At 42.8% G+C, this 21307-nt stretch overlaps 1 protein-coding gene across 1 annotated transcript; it reads left to right on the top strand.

Annotated features, from left to right (window-relative positions):
- The first annotated feature begins 1819 nt into the window (after positions 1-1819).
- Positions 1820-19597, top strand: LOC308313179 (annexin A5-like). The gene is made up of 13 exons (XM_080760140.1): positions 1820-1923; positions 2215-2265; positions 7832-7916; positions 8112-8206; positions 8788-8901; positions 12091-12181; positions 14063-14142; positions 14310-14360; positions 16227-16320; positions 17147-17242; positions 17449-17507; positions 18243-18365; positions 19178-19597. The coding sequence occupies exons 2-13, from the start codon at positions 2263-2265 to the stop codon at positions 19238-19240; spliced, it is 954 nt and encodes a 317-aa protein (XP_080616266.1). The 5' UTR covers positions 1820-1923; positions 2215-2262; the 3' UTR covers positions 19241-19597.
- Positions 19598-21307: the final 1710 nt, after the last annotated feature.

The following is a 21307-nucleotide window of genomic DNA, read 5'->3' as shown; positions in this document are numbered from 1 at the left end:
AACGTTCACACACTACGACACTAGAGATTAGAGATGATCTGTTAACACCGTCATCCAAACACTCTCACCGGTTCCCAAACCTTTTAGCTCAAAGTTTTTTGTCTCACTGGGATCCAAACTATAGTGGCAATATCAGATCTACAAGCTCACAATGTGTCGCGATGAGACTTGTTGTGAGCTTGTAGATCTGCTATTTTCAATACTTCTTCCTTTTTTTGTTTATTCGTGAAAAAGTGTGATTTCTTTCTTGAATTTTTTGAAGATCTTTTAAAAATTGATTTTCTTTTTCTCGTGACCCATATGGGTCTGCGAAAATCTCTCTCTCTGTAAGTTTGTATTAGTTGTGATTTGTAGTAGCGTGCTGGTGTCTTTCATCTACAAGCTCTCACCACAGTGTTGTGAGCTTGTAGATCGTCTATTGTTCTGCTTTAGTCTTGCAATTAATCATGGCCAAAAATGGTGAAAATGGCATTCATAAAATTGCCATCCTAAAGTGTTGGTCCTGTTTACTTTTGTGTCTGTGCGTTTTTGTTATGTTTTTTGTTTTTTCTTCTGTTTTGTTTTCTCTGATTCATATTTTTGATTTGTGTTAATTTATTCATTATTTGGTGTAAAGATTTTTTTTTTTTTTTTTAAGTTAAAAAGTAAAAAAGAAAAATGTTGGTCCTCATAAGTATAGTAATAAAGACGTTATGAATCTTGCACAATAGATAATGCATTGTTGTGTATTTATTTTTTTATTTTACTGGGATGTCTGAATACCTTTGACCTTCTGTGTTTATTATTCATCATTTCTGAAGGTATATCAATATCATTATGATTATACTGTCCAAAATGTCTTGGGACCCCCAGGGATCCTTAAGGGGTTTTCGGGGGTGTAAATGACAGCCAACCACAATCTGCTTCTGCTATTCAAAATAGTCCCTAATGGGCGAGGTTGCGTGCACGCATCCTCCTGGGTGAGTGCTGGCGTTTTGGCATGGGGGGGGGTCAGATCAACATTAATTCTGTACTGGCCATATATGGAGCGTGTACAGGTCAGAGGTCAGATCAGGTCAGCTCATATAGGAGATCTAAGGGTGTCTTGAGTGTACAGGGTTTGATGAGGTCTAAATAGACCGGTATCAGTCAAAAGGGAGACATATGGAATGTCAGAACAGGTCAGCTCCATATATGGAGATCTAAGGGTTTGAAGTCAGATGTAGAGTTGCTGGCCGGCTCCATATATGCAGATCTAGGTGATGATCAGTCTTGTCCATGTATGGCTATCCAGGGTTTGATGAGGTCAGTGTCATGATCTTAATATATGGAGACGGCCATATATGGTGACATGACGTGTCACGAGGCGTGATGTCATGAGGCGTGATATATGGAGGCTTGATGTCACAAGGCGTGACCATATATGGAGACGTGATGTCACGAAGCGTGACCAGGAGGCATGATGTCACGAGGCGTGACCATATATATGGAGGCGTGACTGACGGGATATGCAGGTTTTCATAGTAAACTGCAACATACAGTCGCAAATGGTTGAAATGGTGTATTCCATTTGTGTATCAAGCTTTCAATTACTCAGCCTGACCATGGAGACGTCCGTCTGTCTGTCTGTCTGTCTGTCTGTCTGTCTAATCCATCCAGCCAACAAGCTAGCCAGCCAGCCAGCCAGCCAGCCGACCTATTGTTATCCCAGAATAGCATTGATTGCATAATACAAAACGACCACATTTCCCAGACTGCCTCGGGGTTTGTGTCATATGAGAGGTGTGGGCTTTAATTTCTCGTCACTGGGGTGTGGTCAGTGGACTTTTCCTACTCTGCTGCCTGCCTGTATCTTTTTCTCTCTTCTCTCTTAGTTTCCGCTGCCTGCGCCCGATCCTCTCCTGCTCCACCGCGCCTTGTTGACAGAGAAACTTCATTTATAAGGTATGTTCAACTTCTATAGACTTCTGGGTGACTTTAGCACTTACTTTCCACTGTTCACTTTTCACTTGTAAACTAAAGTGACGGGATAGTGTTTATACCTGCGTACTAAAAATACTGACTGTACGGATTTGACAAGGCAGAGACTGTCTGGCTTGCCGGTAAAAAAAGAAGAGAAAAAAGATCAGCCTTTGAAATGTAAATGATTGAAAAGTTTGTCCGCAAAGGGAAATGTTCTGCAACTGCATTTTTCTCCCCTTTTACAACTTGTTACTTTTTCCTTTTCTCATGCAGACTATTTTTCTCTAGCTCCCGAAATAAAGAAACCCCAAGACTGTCAAAATGGTAAGTAGCCTAAGTAGGCTAATTCTACCTAATTCACTGAGCTTTCAAATACTTTACGACATTTTACCATTATTGTATTTATTGTAGCCTATATAAAAGTATTGCTAAAATTCATCAATTTCACTTTCCGTTACTTATGCAAATGTCTGACTCACACACCGTTTATTCTCTGAAATAAATCCAAGACAACGCCCACTGTAGGCTACTCCACATTAAACGTACGTTAAGGGTGTAGAAAAATGTTGACATTCAAATACATTTTAATTCACTTTTCACAAATGAAAAAGCTGTAGTTTATATTTAAATTACTTTTCATTAGCCTACTAATAATAGCAAGCAATCCAAAACTTTACTATAACCTGTATAAGTATAGGCAAGTTAGGCAACGCAAACAGACAAGCTCAAAATACAAAACGAAATCTGAACATCAAGCAGGGATTTTATAACACCTTTCCCGTTTTTAAAGTGTGTGTGTGGTGGGTGTGTGTGTGTGTGTGTGTGTGTGTGTGTGTGTGTGTGCTTGTGTGTGTTTCTGTGCATGCCTGCGTGTGTGTGTGTGTGGGGGGGGGGGGGCCGCACTCGTTTACAGGAGGCAGAGAGAGAGAGGGGGGCTGCATTTGGGGAAGTTGGGAAGTTTGGTCTATGACTCATGTGGCTTGGCTTTATTCCAGTCGGGTGGGCCTCCCTCCCTCTCTCTCTCTCTCTCTCTCTCTCTCTGACTTTTACATCCTCCCTACCTCTAGTGGTTTCTGCATATGGAGTTTTAAAGTCTGTCTCTTAAAGGGGAATGTTGAGCTAGAGCTTCTCTAGCAGTCACAAGACAAGGCGGAGTTATGACAGTATCAAAAACGGCCATTAGGCTACACACACATTGTGCTCATCATCCTGGCATTGTTATGTAAATCGGACACATGCAGCTGCCCAAATTCCAATGTGTTCTCCTGGCCTGGACCCAAGTCGGTCAAAACGACTGAAAATAGCAGATCTACAATTAAGCTCACAGTGCATCGTGATGTTAATGATAATACTCCACTCAAAAATGGGTCCCAAACCCAGTGTTTTTGGGAAACATTGTTATAAAGTGTTATAACTTTGGCTATGAATGAACTGCGAAGTGGGCGGCTTCCTCATACGTACACTAGGGTGTGGTCAGACTAGAGCAACTGTTAAATGAGTGACTTCACTCTTCTCACAGAATAGAATAAAATAGAATAGAATAGAATCATTTATTCATTGGCAACAGTTAGCTACAACAGTATCACCAATTTTACCACTTTTGCTCAGTGGAAAAAATTTCAGCACTTTAGAGTACAGGAGACCCGGGTTCAGGTCCAAGTTACATAACTTCCCTGTATTTTACAGTCCCAGAGATTAAACAATGGTGTCAAATGGATCGAGGTCCATCAGAATCACTGTTATATATATATAAATCTCTTGACCGTACAGAACGGACAGCCACTTCCCTCATTTCTTTAGCAGGTTGAGGAAGTCCAGTATGTGTGCATGGATTTATGAGGGTTGTTCGTTTCCATGACAACATAAAAGCAACCGCACGATTGGTCGTAAAGCAAAGAAGTCATGTTGTAATGTAAAGATAACTAGCTACTTCTCTGTTGTGGGCCAACGGATTGTTATCCACTGTAAGCCCTCCCACCTGCGCACACACACACACACACACACACACACCCACCCACCCACCCACCCACCCACCAGTGTGTGCGCGTACTCCGGTACTACTGTACTTATGAGAACCAAATGTTCTCACAAGCAGAGAAAGTTGGGGGGAAATCTTGGAGAGTGAGGCAGTGAGCACATTTCACTTCACTTTTTGGGAGTGATTTAAAGAGAAAATGCAGGACTAGACCTAAGTAAAGTAAAGTTACCATGTTTACCCAGGGTAACTGGACTAAGCTCAAGAATTTGTTTACAGCCAGGCCCTGCTCAACGGTGGTAATTTTAACGTGCCGGTCCGGGGATACGCACTAGCGACCTTCCGATATCAAGACCGCTCCGCAAACCGTTCAGCCACCGCTACCCCCAAACCTAGGGTTAGACAGACAGACAGATTTTGTTTTCAAACTGCTAATAAAATATCCAATCAATCAATAAATCAATCCTCGCAACAGCTACAGGAATACAAACCAGTGTGTGAGTGTGTATCTGCTGCACAGATGTTAGCAAGCAAGTGTGCTGAATGTCTGTAATCATGTATGTGTATATTTATGAAAGTATTGTGTACAGTATTGTCAGTGTGAGTGTAAACATGCACATGTGTGTCAGTCATGCCTGAACTTGTAATCCAGGGCATGATGACACATACTGTAGCCCTGAATAGAGGTCCTGAGCTGTTCTATAAGAGAGACATTCCAATGGAGATATTTCACATTCCGCCATGTTTTTGGGGTCAATTCCTGGCGAATGTTCTTTTTGTCTCTTTCTAAATGCCTCCTGTCTCAGCACCTTGATTAGATCTGCCATGGCTCGTGGTGCTGACTCTGTCTGGGTGTGACCATGAGCGGGAGGGGGAGATACAGAGATTGTGCACGCACTGACATTTTGACATACCAAATCTTGATGAACAAAATTATAGTTGTTATAGCGTTCTAGTTCTGGGCATTGGGAGAGATAAACCGACAGACCAAGAGTGAGATAGACATGCAGAGATATATAGTGATAGTGATAGAGAGACTGCACATTCCACAGCACAGAAAATTAGGCATTTTCTTTTGAAAGTATTTACCAATGGTAACACAGGCAGGCGGGAGGAGGCCATGCTGGAACTGGAAGACAGAGAACTATACAAACATCCCTTGCAAGGCCGTTTCTATTCCGTTGGTTCTGTCCCATTCCAGAGACATGCCGGTGGGTTTCCTCTATAAGCACCAGTCACAGCTGTGGTTCTCAAACTTATAGTACACTATAGGATTGTTCTCATGCTTAGACTCAGACTCTGGACTATAGTGTCACTCTCTGGAATGAGTGTTTTAACGAGGAGCAATTTTGCGTTGGAATTCAATCGATGGAACACAATGTGATGATGTGCCTCATGTCTCTTCTTTGTCCACTGTGTGAGTGGAATATTCAATTGAATTGCCAAGGGGAATCTGCTGGTAATCGATTCAGCGTGCTCAGGCCTCAGGGTAAACACTGGACCAGGGCCATCAGGTTCACAATATGGATGTCTTTAGCCATACAATCCAATAGTGTTGTAGTCAAGGAACAAAGAATCATCACAAATCAGGTGCTAACAATGTGCTTCAACATCGGAATCAGCAATGCATGACTTTATTGTGTCGTTGTTGCCAGTCAGATACCTTGCATCTCTTGTGTTTTTTGAGTGCAACCACTCTAAGGAACAGCAATGTCCGTGTTCACCTATGTGACTATGTCCGTGTTAACCTATGTGACTATGAGCACCAGTATGACTATGAGTACCAGTAGGGGCGCTGTTGTGCCAGAAACAGAGAGAGATAGATAGTGCTGCACTGTTGCCTGTTAATGAGAGCGAGCGAGAGAGAGAGAGAGAGAGAGAGAATGAGAGAGGGGGGGTGAGGGGTCTTGCACCACTCAGTTCACACAGGTGTGATTTTTCCCTCGTACATGACATACAAGAGTGTCACACAAATAGTGAAAATAGCAGATCTATCTAGCTATTGTCACTATTTTTATTTATTTTTGTAACAGCAACGACATAAGAGGTTCATAGAAGACATTTGCTTCATAGAAGACAGGAGTTGCAGCATCAACCACTTACAACCTAGCATCCCTATTCTGAGGGAACATTTGCCAAGAATAGAGATTTGGTGCAGAGCGGTTAGTTTAATTAAAGTACTTAACCCATTCTGGGTGGAAACCCCTTTTGGTGATAGCATTATGTTATGCTTTAGATATAAATAGCAGATCTACAAGCTCATAGGCTTCATAGCGTGCCACCGAGTGGCGCGCTACGAGCTTGTAGGTCTGCTATTTTTGAAAAATGGAGCAATCAACCTGCTCCTATAAAACTGGACAAACTGTCATTGTCAGTTCATAGTTTGATATCATGGCCTGTCCGTGGATTCCTGTTTTGACTACATTGTCATTTTGCAATTGCCTGATTCCTGCCTACAACGTAAGTGTAAGATCTGCCTTATTCTTTATGAAATACTTATCTATTCTTGTTTGTTGTTACTCTGCACTTGGGTTCGACTCTGTCTACATCCATGACAGATCCACTGTATGTTGCAACAGGACATTGCAGAAGCATTTCAACATTAGACAGCTGACTACAACAGCCTACACTAGGAGAGACATCCATGGCACTTTATCCAACTCAAGTCCCTCTGTCTGGATTAGTGTGCTGTCTTAATTGTAATTTTAAATAAATTGTACTCTTGTAGCTATATTGATCCTGTTGTGTACAGATGCTGGGTATAGTATGGGTGCCAGGTGTTTTGGACCCTACAAATGCAGAACTCATTTCAAAGCATGAGACCAAGGGGACAGGATAACGAATACATTACTACATTTAAATCGTAATGCAAAACGAGGTACACCTCACAGGGCGAATAAACGCAACACAGGGACCTGGAAACGAGCACCCTGAATATACAATGAACCAACACAGAGCACTCACAAACTGTCTTAAATATAGGCTCTGGCCAACTAGTCATTTGGCCAACAGCTCGCACCTGTGGACCAGGGGAGAACGGTTGAGCATGCAGAGCCTAGTGGCCAAACAGGGAAAGTGCAGGGAACAGACCCAGGACGTGACATGTCTGTTGTTCAGGGAATGAGGGTAGGGGGAAAGTGTTTTTGCGTGTCTGCCTCTCTCTGTCTCTCTCTGTGTGTGTGTGTGTGTGTGTGTGTGTGTGTGTGTGTGTGTGTGTGTGTGTGTGTGTGTGTGTGCATGCATGCATGTGTCACTCAGTATGACCGCTTTATCTACATCAAGGTAATTATGTTATAATTACAGTCAGTGTCTCCAAGGATTGATCGGGCCCAGCCAACGGATGCTTCTTCATTTTACACACATCTGCAAATAGGAAATTTCATACCATGTTATTTAAAAGAAAAACCTTTGAAATTATCTTTCACAGGAAAACATAATTTTTACCTAATATTCTATTAAGCATTTTTATCAGAAAAGTATAGCAGCAGTAGTACTAATAGCAGTATAGCAGTATGATCACACAATGTAATGTTTTATCAACTTATTTGTTTCCGGACCGTAAAGTTGTATCCGCCATAAAAACGCTGCTGCCTTATTCAAATTCACGTGCCCCTGTCGTACCTTGCCACTGGCTATACGGCCACAGCTGTGTTTACTCAGTGAGTGCAAACAGCACTGCCAAGGTTATCATTTAAACCCAACAAAGCATCCTGTCATCTGGGAGGTCACATTTAGATCTTCTCCCACATGACGAGTATGATTACTACCCTGCAATACACCCATACAGACTCTGGGGAACATGGTTGTTGTTGTTTTTGTAATCGATGTATGGGTTCGATGACATTTCAAACGACACCGTCACCTCCTCTCTCTTCTTCTCATGTACGTTGTTGTTTGTGTTTTTTTCGTAACCAGGCCAGCAGAGGGACCGTTAAAGCCAGCGCCAACTTCACTGCCAACGACGATGCCGAGATCCTGTACAAGGCCATGAAAGGATTTGGTGAGATGTGTGTGAGTGTGTGTGTGTGTGTGTGTGTGTGTGTGTGTGTGTGTGTGTGTGTCTGCGTGGAGGAAATCTAAATGTCTGGTGAGCTCACCTGCCTGTGTGTAATAATGGCTGCATCTTGTGGGAATGTTAACGTTGATAAACACTGGCGGGTTCAGTTTGCGTAACCATGACTGGTCACTGCCGCAGGGACGGACGAGGACGCCATCTTGCAGCTGTTGACGGCCCGCAGCAACGGCCAGAGACAGCAGATCAAGGCGGCCTACAAGACCCTGCATGGAAAAGTAGGACACACACACACACACACACACACACACACACACACACACACACACACACACACACACACACACACTCACACTTTCTCTCTCCCTCCCTGTCTGTGTGCATCTCTCTTTATCGCTCTGTTTCTCTCTCCCACTCTCCAATTCTAATCCAAAATGCTTTATTGGCTGCTGGCATGATACAATTTGTATACGTGAATGACAAGCAATGTAGTAATAATGAAAACAGTGAATAACAAAGACAAGTGATATTCTGTGGTTAGCAAATTTGTTTAGCCAGATGCGTTTGCCCCAATCGCTCAAACACACACACACACACACACACACACACACACACACACCTTTGTCTCAGATTATTTAAACTGACTTATTTAAACTAACTTAGTTGCATGCCAAATTCCAACGAGGCACACTGAAAATAGCTAATCTACGAACTCCACAAAAAGCTCCATTCTTCTTTGTTTTAGTCTGCTGAGCATCTTTTCTCCACCTTTTGGAGTTATCCTCGTAGCGGTTCAGTATAAAAGCTGTAATATTAAATATACTCAATAACTAAGTACACACCTCTTTCTCTCTCTCAGGATCTGATCGATGACCTGAAGTCTGAGTTGGGGGGGAAGTTCGAGACCCTCGTCGTTGCACTGATGACCCCACCTCTCAACCAAGATGTCACCTTACTCCGTGATGCCATTAAGGTACTGCAGTTTTAGGTGCAGCATTTGATGAGATCTGTCAAATCAGAATCACGTTTATTGGCCATGTAAGTTTGCAATAATTGACTTGGTGGTTTCTTCAGATTGCAGGATAACGGTATGTGAATCGTATCGTTATAAATGTTTGTACTCACAAACAAACACACAGGCACACTGTAGCATTTGTTTCGAATGCAAATAGACCTTTATTGGCCTCATGGAAAATTTCAGTTCAATGTAATACATTGTTTAAAATATTTCTTTTTACAAATTGTTTTTGCTGCAATGAGAGCTGGAATAGACTCCATTGAACCTGATGATCCCTGCATGATTTGACAAGGTTCCAAATGGGTTCTTGTGACGTCACAGGATGCCTCAAAGCTTTCCAAAAGCCTCCGATAAACAGTCAGTGGGTTTGAGGGAGCAGCGGTGGCTCAGGAGGTAGAGCAGCCACTCGAGAAGCGGAAGGTTCCTGGTTCCATCCCAGGCTCCCCCTGCGTTAGTGTTGAAATGTCCTTGAGCATCCCCTTTCCCCAAGAGGACCACAACGGAAACAAGCCTACCGGCTTTCTTGTGACTCTGTCCTTTTGAATGTATTTTCAATAAAGTAATCAATCAATCAACACACTAAACCCCTAACTGCTCCCGGTGAGCAGGTCGGTTCCCTCTGCCGGGTGAATGTAATGTGCATTGGATAGATAGAGGCTCTATACAAATGCAGCATTTAGGTCAGGTGACGTTAGGTTTTCAAGTAGTATGTGCAAAGGGGTCATTATCCATCCATGTAGCATGTAGAGAGGAGTGGTACTTCAATGAGTGGCAAGCTCACGGTGTGAGCTCTTGGAAAAGCACTATAAAAATGCAATTCATCATTATGTGAATGTCATTTTCTCTCCAGTTTGTCTCCTTGGATTCTGTATTAAATAGGATTCTTTCCACTCATCCACTGTGAATTGCAGTTGTGGGAGCTTTTGGACGGGATTCCCCTCCACTACAAGACAGCCTTCTTTTTTGACAGTATTTTTTTTGCTGATTAGAGTCTTGCGTTCTTTATTTAGCTAATTCAGTATATTTGATGGAATAGCTTTTTTCTCAGGGAACTAAAGCCTGATTTATGCTTAGTTGCACGCACAGATTGTGGATTTGCTATTTTCGGTACGAAGCTTGTGCTTCGTGTATTGATCTTTGGGTGTGGCCACATTTGATCTGCCTGATCAAATGCTTTGTATACATTACAACTGATCCAGTTTCTTATAATCGCACTGACTGCATGGTGGCTCTCGTAGACGGAGAAAGCAAGACCTAAGACGACAAGAGGAGTCCGTGGACTGGTGCACCAGTTTCGAATCCATTTCAATGCATTGAAAGGGACTGAATCACGTTTAAGTTTAATCAGAGCAGACGCGTCTACCAGATTTCAGTATCATGATCACGGCTACTAGCGATGAGACATGCATTGTCAACAGACTACGTGGCTGGTTAAAACTGATATGACGTTAGGGGACTTACGTGGCTGGTTAAAACTGATCTGAGGTTAGGGGACTTACATGGCTGGTTAACACTGATATGAGGTTAGGGGACTTACGTGGCTGGTTAAAACTGATATGAGGTTAAGGGACTTACGTGGCTGGTTAAAACTGATATGAGGTTAGGGGACTTACGTGGCTGGTTAAAACTGATACGAGGTTAAGGGACTTACATGGCTGGTTAAAACTGATTTGAGGTTAGGGGACTTACATGGCTGGTTAACACCGATATGACGTTAGGGGACTTACATGGCTGATTAAGACTGAGGTTAGGGTTAGATTTAGTGTTAGGGTTTGTAATGTCTGACAACGCGCGTCGCCGCTGTCTAAACAGTAGTGATCAACGCAGAATGCAGCATACTGAATTGTCTCCAAAACGTCACAATATAACGTTTTGTGCTGGTCACTTCCCTCCTCCCTCCATTTATTCAGAGCTCCTGGACACTGAGAAAGCATCTTGTGACGTCAAAAGAAGCTCTTTGTCCCATTATCAAATCATGCACAGACCATCATCAGTTCATTGTAGCAAGTGGCGCAATGGATGACTAATTAAAGGTTGGTATATGGTAAAGGAATTGACTGCGCATAAACCAGGTTCGGAAGGAGCTCAATGTGTGAAGTGAAAACCAAAGAAATAAGGAGGCAGAAACTGGAGTTAAAGGGTAACTGAAATATTATTATTATTATTGACTCAAAACAGAACTTAAACAAACTTTGAACATTCATAGAAAACAACAAACATAAAATGCGGGCCCCTTTAAAGGTGGTGACTTTCTCAGTCCATGTTGAGTTCCTAAGTTTCTAGTGTGGAGAACAGGGTTACCACATTTGTGGAGGGAGGGGGGCATCGAGGTCCGGGTCGGCTCGCCAGGTCCAGGTACCAGCCGGTACCAGAACCATCCAAGGGAATTCCTTTCAAGGACACAAAAACCTGACCTGCAAGGCCAGGTGTCTAAATCAGTCTTTTGTTCCAAAAATCATCGTTGTACAACTTTAAATCAAAAACTATTAAAATGAGTAAAGAGTTCAATGTGATCAGTATCGAATCTTTAATCATTTTTCTATTAACAGTTTATATCATTACATGCATGCTTTTAGAAAATAAAATTCAAGGTATTTTATAATATATATAACATGATATATATATATATATATATATATATATATATATATATATATTATAATATAATACATCAGTATTAATTTATTAAACCAAAAGTTCAAACATAAATCATAAATCAAATACTTTCAATATAAACTCAAACAGTTAACCAGTTGATCCAAGTTATATAACTCACCAAAGAAGAGTAACCAAGGATTGTCACAGTAGTGAACAGGAACCTGCTGCTGCCATGCCAAACATTTCAGCCATCTTGCATGAGGTGGAGGTTGCCTTGATTGACAGTTGACATGGGTTGCCATTTTCGGGTTGCCATGTTGGCTGGGTTACACTATCATCAGATCATCAGAGTACATGTATGCCAGCTCCAATGCATTGTGCTAAAGGAGGGCATACCAAAAGATATTCTGAAAATGAATTAAAGTATATTTTCTAAACGGATGCGAAATAGAAGTATCTTGACTAGTGGTGTCATATCTTTGGACCCCACCCATGTTTTTGGGGTACGTACGGTAGGGTACTTTATGAAGTGACTGTGTCTTGCAGGGGGCGGGGACGGATGAGAAGATTCTGGTGGAGATCCTGGCCTCCAGAACAGCAGCGCAGGTCAAAGACATCGTGGCTGCCTACAGAGAGGGTAACACACACACACACACACACACACACACACACACACACACACACACACACACACACACACACACACACACACACACACACACACACACACACACACACACACACACACACACACACTGTGTTCTAATCGATTCCTAGAGATCAAATACCTACATTCTAAGTAACAATGAGGTTAAGTCCCAGTCGCAACAGTTCAGAAATAACACCATTGTCTGATAATGATTCATCAGGCTTAAGAATGCAGAAAGATACAAGCAAGTAATGTTCATTCACTAACGATGTAGAGTGGGTGTCACTTAAGCAATATTACACGAGAGGGTGTGGGTTAACGTGATTATTGCCACGACAGGGATGCGGTCAGGAACGAGACCAAGTCGAGTTCCGCAAGCATCACTGAAGTGACAATAATCACGTTAAACCACAACCTCTCGTGTAATATTGCAATTCTACCACAGTTACCCTTAAAACTAAGAATCGCTGAAAGAATATATATTTTTAATGACAGATGTAGTCACTACGACCACAAATGTCCCAAGAAACTATCTAGCCTAGCCACCGAGTTTGGGAGAACAGAGCAGCTGAATTATTTGTTTTGATTAGGTGGTGAATGGTGCTGGTTTAACCCACGTCTAGAAGGCTGTTTCAACCAATCAGATTGCTTCCTCGAAACGACCTGTGGTAGAATGTCAGATATTGGTTTCAATGACGTTCAAAAAAACGTTCAAGTGGATGGCAGAGTCCACACCACAATGACAATGACTGTTGTGAACGATATCGCTTGGATCAATTTCAGAGTGATTGTATGAACAATGACAGCCAATCAAACCCATCAGAAAGGCATCTGGGATGCAAGCGGTCTCCCTCACCCTCGGAATCACATGAATGAGTTGTATTATGAAATGGAGATGAGGCATGAATTAAGAATAGAGAGCGCTCTAGCCGGTGGGCAAGCTGGCATTACCTCAGGTACAGCCTACAACTATATTATGTCACCTCCTTACACTCTCATATGAGTCACATTTCCACGAGAAGGCCAAATCATCCCCAATAACCAGCATCACCTTCTCCACCCAGGACCTCCCCCTCTCACCCCACCTGACCTTCGACTCCCATATTAAACAAAACCTCATTCACGCCTTTGTCTCCTCAAGGCTCGACTACTGCATTGCACTTCTCATCGGGATCCCTAGCAAGAGCGTCCAGAAGCTCCCGTACATTCAGAACAGTGCTGCTAGGATCCTGATGAGAGTGCGAAAACATGAACATATCACACCCATACTCCATTCCCTTCACTGGCTTCCCGTATCCTTCAGGATAGAATACAAGGTCTGCCTCCTCACCCATCAGTGCATCCACAGCAACGCTAAAGGAACTCATTGAACCTCCACCCGCTCCCTCCGCTCTGGGACGTCAAACACACTCGACTGCAAAAAGACTACGCTCCGCACCATGGGGGCCTTCTGCTCAGCTGCTCCTCGGCTGTGGAATGCCCTCCTCGACCAACTGAGAGCACCACAGTCCGTGGACGCTTTATAAGGGGACCTTCCTTTTTAACAAGGCATTTGCCTAGCTGGACCTTTTAAATGCCCTGTGTGCTTTTTTTTTAACCTTTTAGCTTAGGTGTTTACATAATGCATTAATTGTTTTTATTCTTATCTTGTCCGTTTTATTTGTATTCTCCTGCTTTGTAGCACTTTGAGATTTGTTTCAAATGTAAAGTGTGTTACAAGGAAATTCAATGTGCTTTACACACCCAGTCTGGCTCAATTGCAATTTTCTCTCCCACACAGAAGAAAAGGTATCGTTCACACATTGTGAATAGAAAGTTGTGCATGTGGGTCTAAACTAAAAGCCTGGTTTGTGTGTCTGTGTCTCTCAGAGTACGACGACAACCTGGAGGAGGACATTTCTGGAGACACCTCCGGTCACTTCAAAAGATTGCTGGTCATTCTGCTTCAAGTGAGTCTCCTCTCCTCCCTTACCTCCTCTCCTCCTGTACTCTCCTCTCCTCATCTCCCCCTCTTCTCTCCTCTCCTCCCCTCCCCTCCACATCCCCTCCCCTCCCCTCCCCTCCCCTCATCTCCCCCTCTCGTCTCCTCTCACAGTAATCTTCTATCCGTCCTCAGGGCAGCAGGGAGCAGGGCATTCAGGATGGAAACATAGAAGCTGACGCTCAGGTGAGTGAGATGCCCGTATGGTTTTACAGATCAACGACTGTTACAAGGACTCCCCAGCTTCCTACTGTACCTACAGAAAAACAGGCTCTGTGCATAACTGTAGTCCCACGTTTTCCAGTGGGTGGCAGCTAGGGGTTGACACTAAGGGTTGCCGCTGGCAGGTGGCAAGTGCTCGCTTGAGAAACACAACACGAGATATCTGTCTAAAAACCTGAACGTGGCCAGAGCGCTCTGTCTTCTGGTCTGTGGAATGTAAAATAAGAGCAGTTTACCTATAATGTGCTGTTTTCACTGTTGCTACACAAAATATAAGTGTGAACCATATTCGTAGCTATGTGGAGGATTTGGCATACAAATTGAGGCATTTATTCTATCGCACAGCCCCAGAAAGTCAAAAAGTGTTAAATTGAACAGTAATACAGTAGTAGTAGAAAACTTTACTTATACTTTTATAATCGACGATTAACTTTCTGGGCAAGACCTGGTGGTCAAGTTGAACATGACCTGTACTTGCCCGGATGGGCAAGTGCCTCTGAGACCTTAGTGTCAACCCCTGGGTGGCATACCCATGCCTTGTTCCCGTTCATTTACTCATAGCTTCGTTTGATTGGCTAATCTCCTGCTGAGCCAATCAAACAAAGCTATGGGAAAACGAACTGGAACAGGAAACGGGTATGCCACCTACTGAGAACATGTCACGATTAGCACAACTGGCGGACCCAAATGCAGAAACAACACAAACTGTGTTTATTTAAAAAAGGAGGAATTGGGGAAGTTGGGTGGTGTTGGTTTGGCGTGGTAGAGGGGTGGTACTGTAGGCACTAGGCAGGCGAGTATGGTCACTGACTAAAGAACAGGAGAAAGGATCGACTGAATCACGAGGAGTACAAAGTACGTTTCAAGAAAGCACTAACTGTGGCACTAGGAATTAATAGCATTATTATACAGTCATTGGCAAGAAGAATTACCACACACGCGGGAGGTTGAGAAACGATCTGGCATCGTGTGGAGAGAAGACAAGGGCTTTCTAGACCTAGAGGTGATGAGCTGATGGCAGGTGAGGTAGAACTGGAAACAGGTGTGCCAAGCTGGAAGCTGCGGAGCCATGCCTACAGCCACACGCACACACGCCCACTCACAATGACACAGACACAAACACAACACAAGGACACAGACAAGACACCGTCAGCCACACACACACCCACAGACACAAACACAACACAAGGACACAGACAAGACACCGTCAGCCACACACACGCCCACTCACAATGACACAGACACAACACAAGGACACAGACAAGACACCGTGACAGAACCTGGGACTAGTTATGTGTAGCCTACCATGCAGCTTGGGTTCATTTGAGTGCCCGGCCAAGCCTGAGGCACTTGAAGCCAGGTGTTTGCATTGGTGGGTGAATGTTTTGTCTCTATGTCACCCAGAACCCCCCCCCCCCACCCCCACAGTTTACATATATCAGCACGTAATAATAACAACTGCCTTATGAGAGAGAACTAGAGTATTTTGTTGTTAATGCTGTCTTTGAGTAGGCTTGCCCCGGGGTATGTGACTGTCACATGTGTGTCGTGATGATACAGTAATAACTGGGCTTGGAGCCTGTTGCCTGAAGGGTGTGTGTGTGTGTGTGTGTGTGTGTGTGTACACACGTTTGAGGTGGACATTTTAATGTGTTATTAGAAGTTTGGGTATGTATTTTTACTGTAAAATGAGGATTTGGCGTCATCTAGTGGAGATAAAGTGTTACCACACCTCTAGTCCACATAATGTAGACTAGATACTACAGTAGAGTTGTCATTGTATGTGGTGTGTAATACTAGTGTACAGTAAGTGTGTCTCTGTGCTTTCAGACTCTGTTCAAGGCAGGGGAGGACAAGTATGGTACTGATGAAACGGAGTTCATCAAAATCCTGGGCAACCGGAGCGCCGAACATCTGAGGAAAGGTGAGTGTGTGTGTGTGTGTGTGTGTGTGTGTGTGTGTGTGTGTGTGCACGTGCCTGCGCATCTCTTTTCTGATTTATATTTCCGACAACATTGAACTATTCAGAGCATTTATTTAATAACTCTTTTTAGTGTAAAGTTGTATCTAATGTATTTATCAATCAATACATACAGAGGAACAGGTTAATTCAAAGAAAGAACAAGACGCACGGAATGCCATAGCAATCTGACGTGACCTCAGCCGGTCTGAAAAGATACGCTGGAGTTAAACAAATCTCTCGTTCTCTACAAATACTTATTGAAACATCATCAATTCGGTATGGAAATTCTCCGAATATTTCCAAGTTGTCGGACATATAATAATAAAATTAATGTATATTGGATAGTGCTATCAAATGATGGAAATGATGATATACTGTAAACTCAAGGAATGTCCCCAAAAAGGTGCGCGGCTTTGGTGGTGACACCGGGTCTGTTGTATGACGGCTGAATGCCGACTGTGGCACAATTTGAGTGCCATGTTTTGTCATCTTTAAATATTTACCTCATGGGAACGATGTTAACCCATTTTGGGTGGGAAGTGGGAACCCCTTTTGGTGTTAGCATTATGTTATGCTTTCGCTATTGAAAAATAGCAGATCTACAAGGTCACGCTACGAGCTTGTAGGTCTGCTATTTTTGAAGAATCGTGAAAAGTGACATGAAATTGTTTGAGAACGACTGACATAGAAAAACTGCTTTTTCAAGAAAACAGTCAGGATTTATTAGAAGACATTTGCATCGGTCCCAGGTCAAAGTGTGTGTGTGTGTGTGTGTGTGTGCACACAGTGTTTGCTGCCTACATGAAGCTGTCAGGTTTTGAAATGGAGGAGAGCATTAAGCGAGAGACGTCTGGACACCTGGAGGACCTTCTACTGGCCGTGGGTATGAAACACACACACACACGCACGCACGCACGCACGCACGCACGCACGCACGCACACACACACACACACACACACACACACACACACACACACACACACACACACACACACACACACACACACACACACACACACACACACACACACACACACACACACACAGCTCGTCACTTGTACCAATGTTTTTTTGCTTGTCTCCCATAGTGAAGTGTGCTAGGAGTGTTCCCGCCTATTTTGCTGAGACTCTGTATTATGCCATGAAGGTAGGTATACAACATACAACTACTATATGAATACGTCAATCCCAGATCAACATAAAACTGTATTAAAACCCATTTAGGCCTGATGTCGAAATTAAAAAAAAATCTTCTAAATCCTCCAGTTTTCTGAAATAAATATTTTCACGGTTTTTCTAAAATAGCAAGCTATGAGCTTGTAGGACCTACAAGCTCATAGCTCGTAGCGCGCCACTCGGTGGCCCACTGTCCTCAGTGATATATTTTTTTAAATCAACTCCACAGTCACAAGCTAGATTACGACTGTTGGATGACAATGTCATTGTGGTAATTTGAAGCAGAATTAGACACTTACGTGCTGCCAGCTTTATTGTAGTTTAGACATCATTGCAATTACCTTTCCCTGTCTGGAGAGATGTGAAACTTATGGAACGTAGCTTCAAGACTGAATGCTATTGAAGACAGACAGTCTCCACACCGGATTACCTCAACAGAAAGAAATACAACACCATAAAGTAATGTGCAGACTTGACTGATATAGTATGTATCCCAACTAGCCCACTACTTATAATGACCAGTGATTGGAAAGTGTGTAGCACTTGTGAATTCTGCTGTGTATGCTAAAGATTCAAACTCGCAGAAAGAAGTAAAACATCATCATCTTAATAAAAAACTGCAAACAATGTTAATAATAATAATAATAATATAAGTCATACAATGTTTATGTACTTAATACTAAAACCCACTGTGATTGTGTGTCAGGGCGCGGGTACTGCGGACCAGACACTCATCAGGGTGATGGTGTCTCGTAGCGAGGTGGACATGTTGGACATCAGGACTGAGTTCAGGAGGATGTTTGCCTGCTCCCTGCATTCCATGATCTTGGTACGAGAGTGCGCGCGCACACACACACACACACACACACACACACACACACACACACACACACACACACACACACACACACACACACACACACACACATATTTTATGACATATTTTAGCCTTCGCATACGCCTGCACAGTCATCCATTCCAGGGCAAGTGCTGTATTCATACAGGTTGATGCTTTAATCCCCTCTGAAAAATCAACCTTGCTTTACCTCCTTATATTTGCGTTCTGTGTGGATGTACTCATGACACAGCAGTCGAAAATGTACGCAAATTAATCACACACTATAAAACATGTAGGCCTACAGATCTTAGGCCTGCTCGCGCTGCCAAAAAAAATGGCAACTAAAAAATACGGGGAAGCAGCTTTTTGCTTCTATGGGCCGTCGGCATGGAACAAACTCCCACTGTACCTTCGTCAGGCAGCATCTGTAGACATTTTTAAAGCTCAGCTCAAGACCCACTTCTACAACATTGCTTTTAATTGAGTTTTAATTTGCACGTTCCCACCCTGCCCTGACTGATTTGCTGCATGTGGTGTTTTTATTATTATTTTATTTGTTTTTATTTATTTTTATTTATTTTATGTTCTTATATTCAATGTTGTTCTTTGCCATTGTTTTATCATTTTAACTACTTATTTTTTATTGTATTCTATTTTTGCCCTGTGAAGCACTTTGCGCTACATTTATGTATGAAAGGTGCTATACAAATAAAGTTTATTATTATTATTATTAATAAAATGTTATTACCTTATCACCTGCTACAATTTGTTGTGTGTTAATCTGTGTGCGTTGTGTGTTACAGGGAGATACCTCTGGTGACTACCGTAAGGCCATGCTTCATCTCTGTGGCGGTGACGATGCGTAACCGTGGCAACGAACATCAACCGTGACCACACCTGAAGTGCCTCTTCTCTCTCAGTGGCCCTTTGGGGCTGTCAATCACTCACTGAGTTCTGAATGTGAGCCAATAGAAAGTCTTGAATCATTATAGCAAAGCTTGGCTGTGAGCCAGAGATGGTTCAGAGGGCAATTTAACATTTTAAAGCCATTCCAAAGGTAGCTAATGTTGTTTTCATATCCACGTTTTGAAGCAGCTTTGGGTCACACTATTATTAATATGACTAATAATATGTAATTCATTTTTAATACAAACATGATTGTGCATTGTATGCATTTTGTATGACAAAACTAGTACGGAGCAATAAATAAATGTTCAAATTAACTCAGTTGTCTCTATTGTCTGCTTAGCCCATTCTGACCTGAGATCAGATTCATACGAGGTTTCCACTGGACACACACTGGTCTGATGAACCCATTCTGACCTGAGATCAGATTCTAAAAATGTCAGTCGTTCTTCGATTTTTCAAAAATAGCAGACCTACAAGCTCGTAGAGTGGCGCGCTATGAGCTTGTAGATCTGCTATTTTTCAATAGCTAAAGCACAACATGATGCTAACACCAAAACGGGTTCCCGGTCAGAATGGGTTAGTTGTTTTGCCCTGTTTTATCGACTAGGGGCGAGTACGGTATGTGTGTCCACTGGGCTTTTTTTCCTAGTTGAAAACGCCAAAGTGCTTGCCTAAAAACGCCTGAGTTGAAAATATTATCTCATCTCAATCTTCACACGTGAACACACTGGCTAGTAGCTCAAAATAAATGATCAGCGCCACGCCAAGCTGCTGGCGTTTCCAAAAATGCAAGGATGTAGCGGTTATGCACCATCAACTCAAGCCACATCCATCCTTTGTTGCACACCAGTGTCACACAATTAAGTATATCAAGCCATTCACCTTTTTGTGTGTAGTTCATTTACAGTAGGTTTGCTGCAGGTTCTCCAGAACTGGTCCCTGTAAAAAAGAATATATTGTAACAGCAACGACGTATGAGATTCATAGAAGACATTTGTTTTGATAGGAGTTGCAGCATTAAACACTTACAACCTACTGTAGCATCCCTATTCTGAGGGAACATTTGCCAATAATAGAGATTTGGTGCAGAGCGATTAGTTTAAAGTAGTTTAAAGAGAGGAAATGGATGTGCAGGATCCTGTCACAGTCTCTCTCTCCCTCAGTCTGTGACTCCAGCATGGCCACTCACTGCAGTCCCATTTACACACCTGTCTTCAACTCCCTCGTCAGCCAACCTGTGAACACTTTGCCAATCAACCTGCTCCTATAAAACTGGACTCTACAAACTCCCATTGTCAGTTCATAGTTTGATATCATGGCCTGTGTGTGGATTCCTGTTTTGACTACATTGTCATTTTGCATTTGCCTGATTCCTGCCTACGTAAGTGTAAGATCTACCTTATTCTTTATTAAATACTTAACATCTATTCTTGTTTGTTACTTGATCTATTCTTGCAAGTTACTCCGCACTTGGGTTCGACTCTGTCTACATCCATGACAGATCCACTGTATGTTGCAACAGGACATTGCAGAAGCATTTCAACATTAGACAGCTGACTACAACAGCCTACACTAGGAGAGACATCCATGGCACTTTATCCAACTCAAGTCCCTCTGTCTGGATTAGTGTGCTGTTTTAATACATTGTAATTTTAAATAAATTGTACTCTCTAGCTATATTGATCCTGTTGTTGTGTACAGATGCTGGGTATAGTATGGGTGCCAGGTGTTTTGGACCCTACAAATGCAGAACTCATTTCAAAGCATGAGACCAAGGGGACAGGATAACGAATACATTACTAAATTTAAATCGTAATGCAAAACGAGGTACACCTCACAGGGCGAATAAACGCAACACGGGGACCTGGAAACGAGCACCGTGAATATACAATGAACCAACACAGAGCACTCACAAACTGTCTTAAATATAGGCTCTGGCCAACTAGGTCATTTGGCCAACAGCTCGCACCTGTGGACCAGGGGAGAAGGGTTGAGCATGCAGAGCCTAGTGGCCAAACAGGGAA

Source organism: Protomyctophum bolini (genome assembly GCF_963924005.1).
Source record: "Protomyctophum bolini genome assembly, chromosome: 3".
In the NCBI taxonomy this organism is placed as follows: Eukaryota; Metazoa; Chordata; class Actinopteri; order Myctophiformes; family Myctophidae; genus Protomyctophum; species Protomyctophum bolini.
This window is presented reverse-complemented; position numbering and strand designations above follow the sequence as displayed.

Excerpts from the sequence above, each read along its gene's own strand:
- LOC308313179 (XM_080760140.1), top strand. Across the intron at positions 7,917-8,111 it reads CAAGGCCATGAAAGGATTTG|GGACGGACGAGGACGCCATC; the intron begins GTGAGATGTGTG and ends TCACTGCCGCAG. Across the intron at positions 14,361-16,226 it reads ACATAGAAGCTGACGCTCAG|ACTCTGTTCAAGGCAGGGGA; the intron begins GTGAGTGAGATG and ends CTGTGCTTTCAG.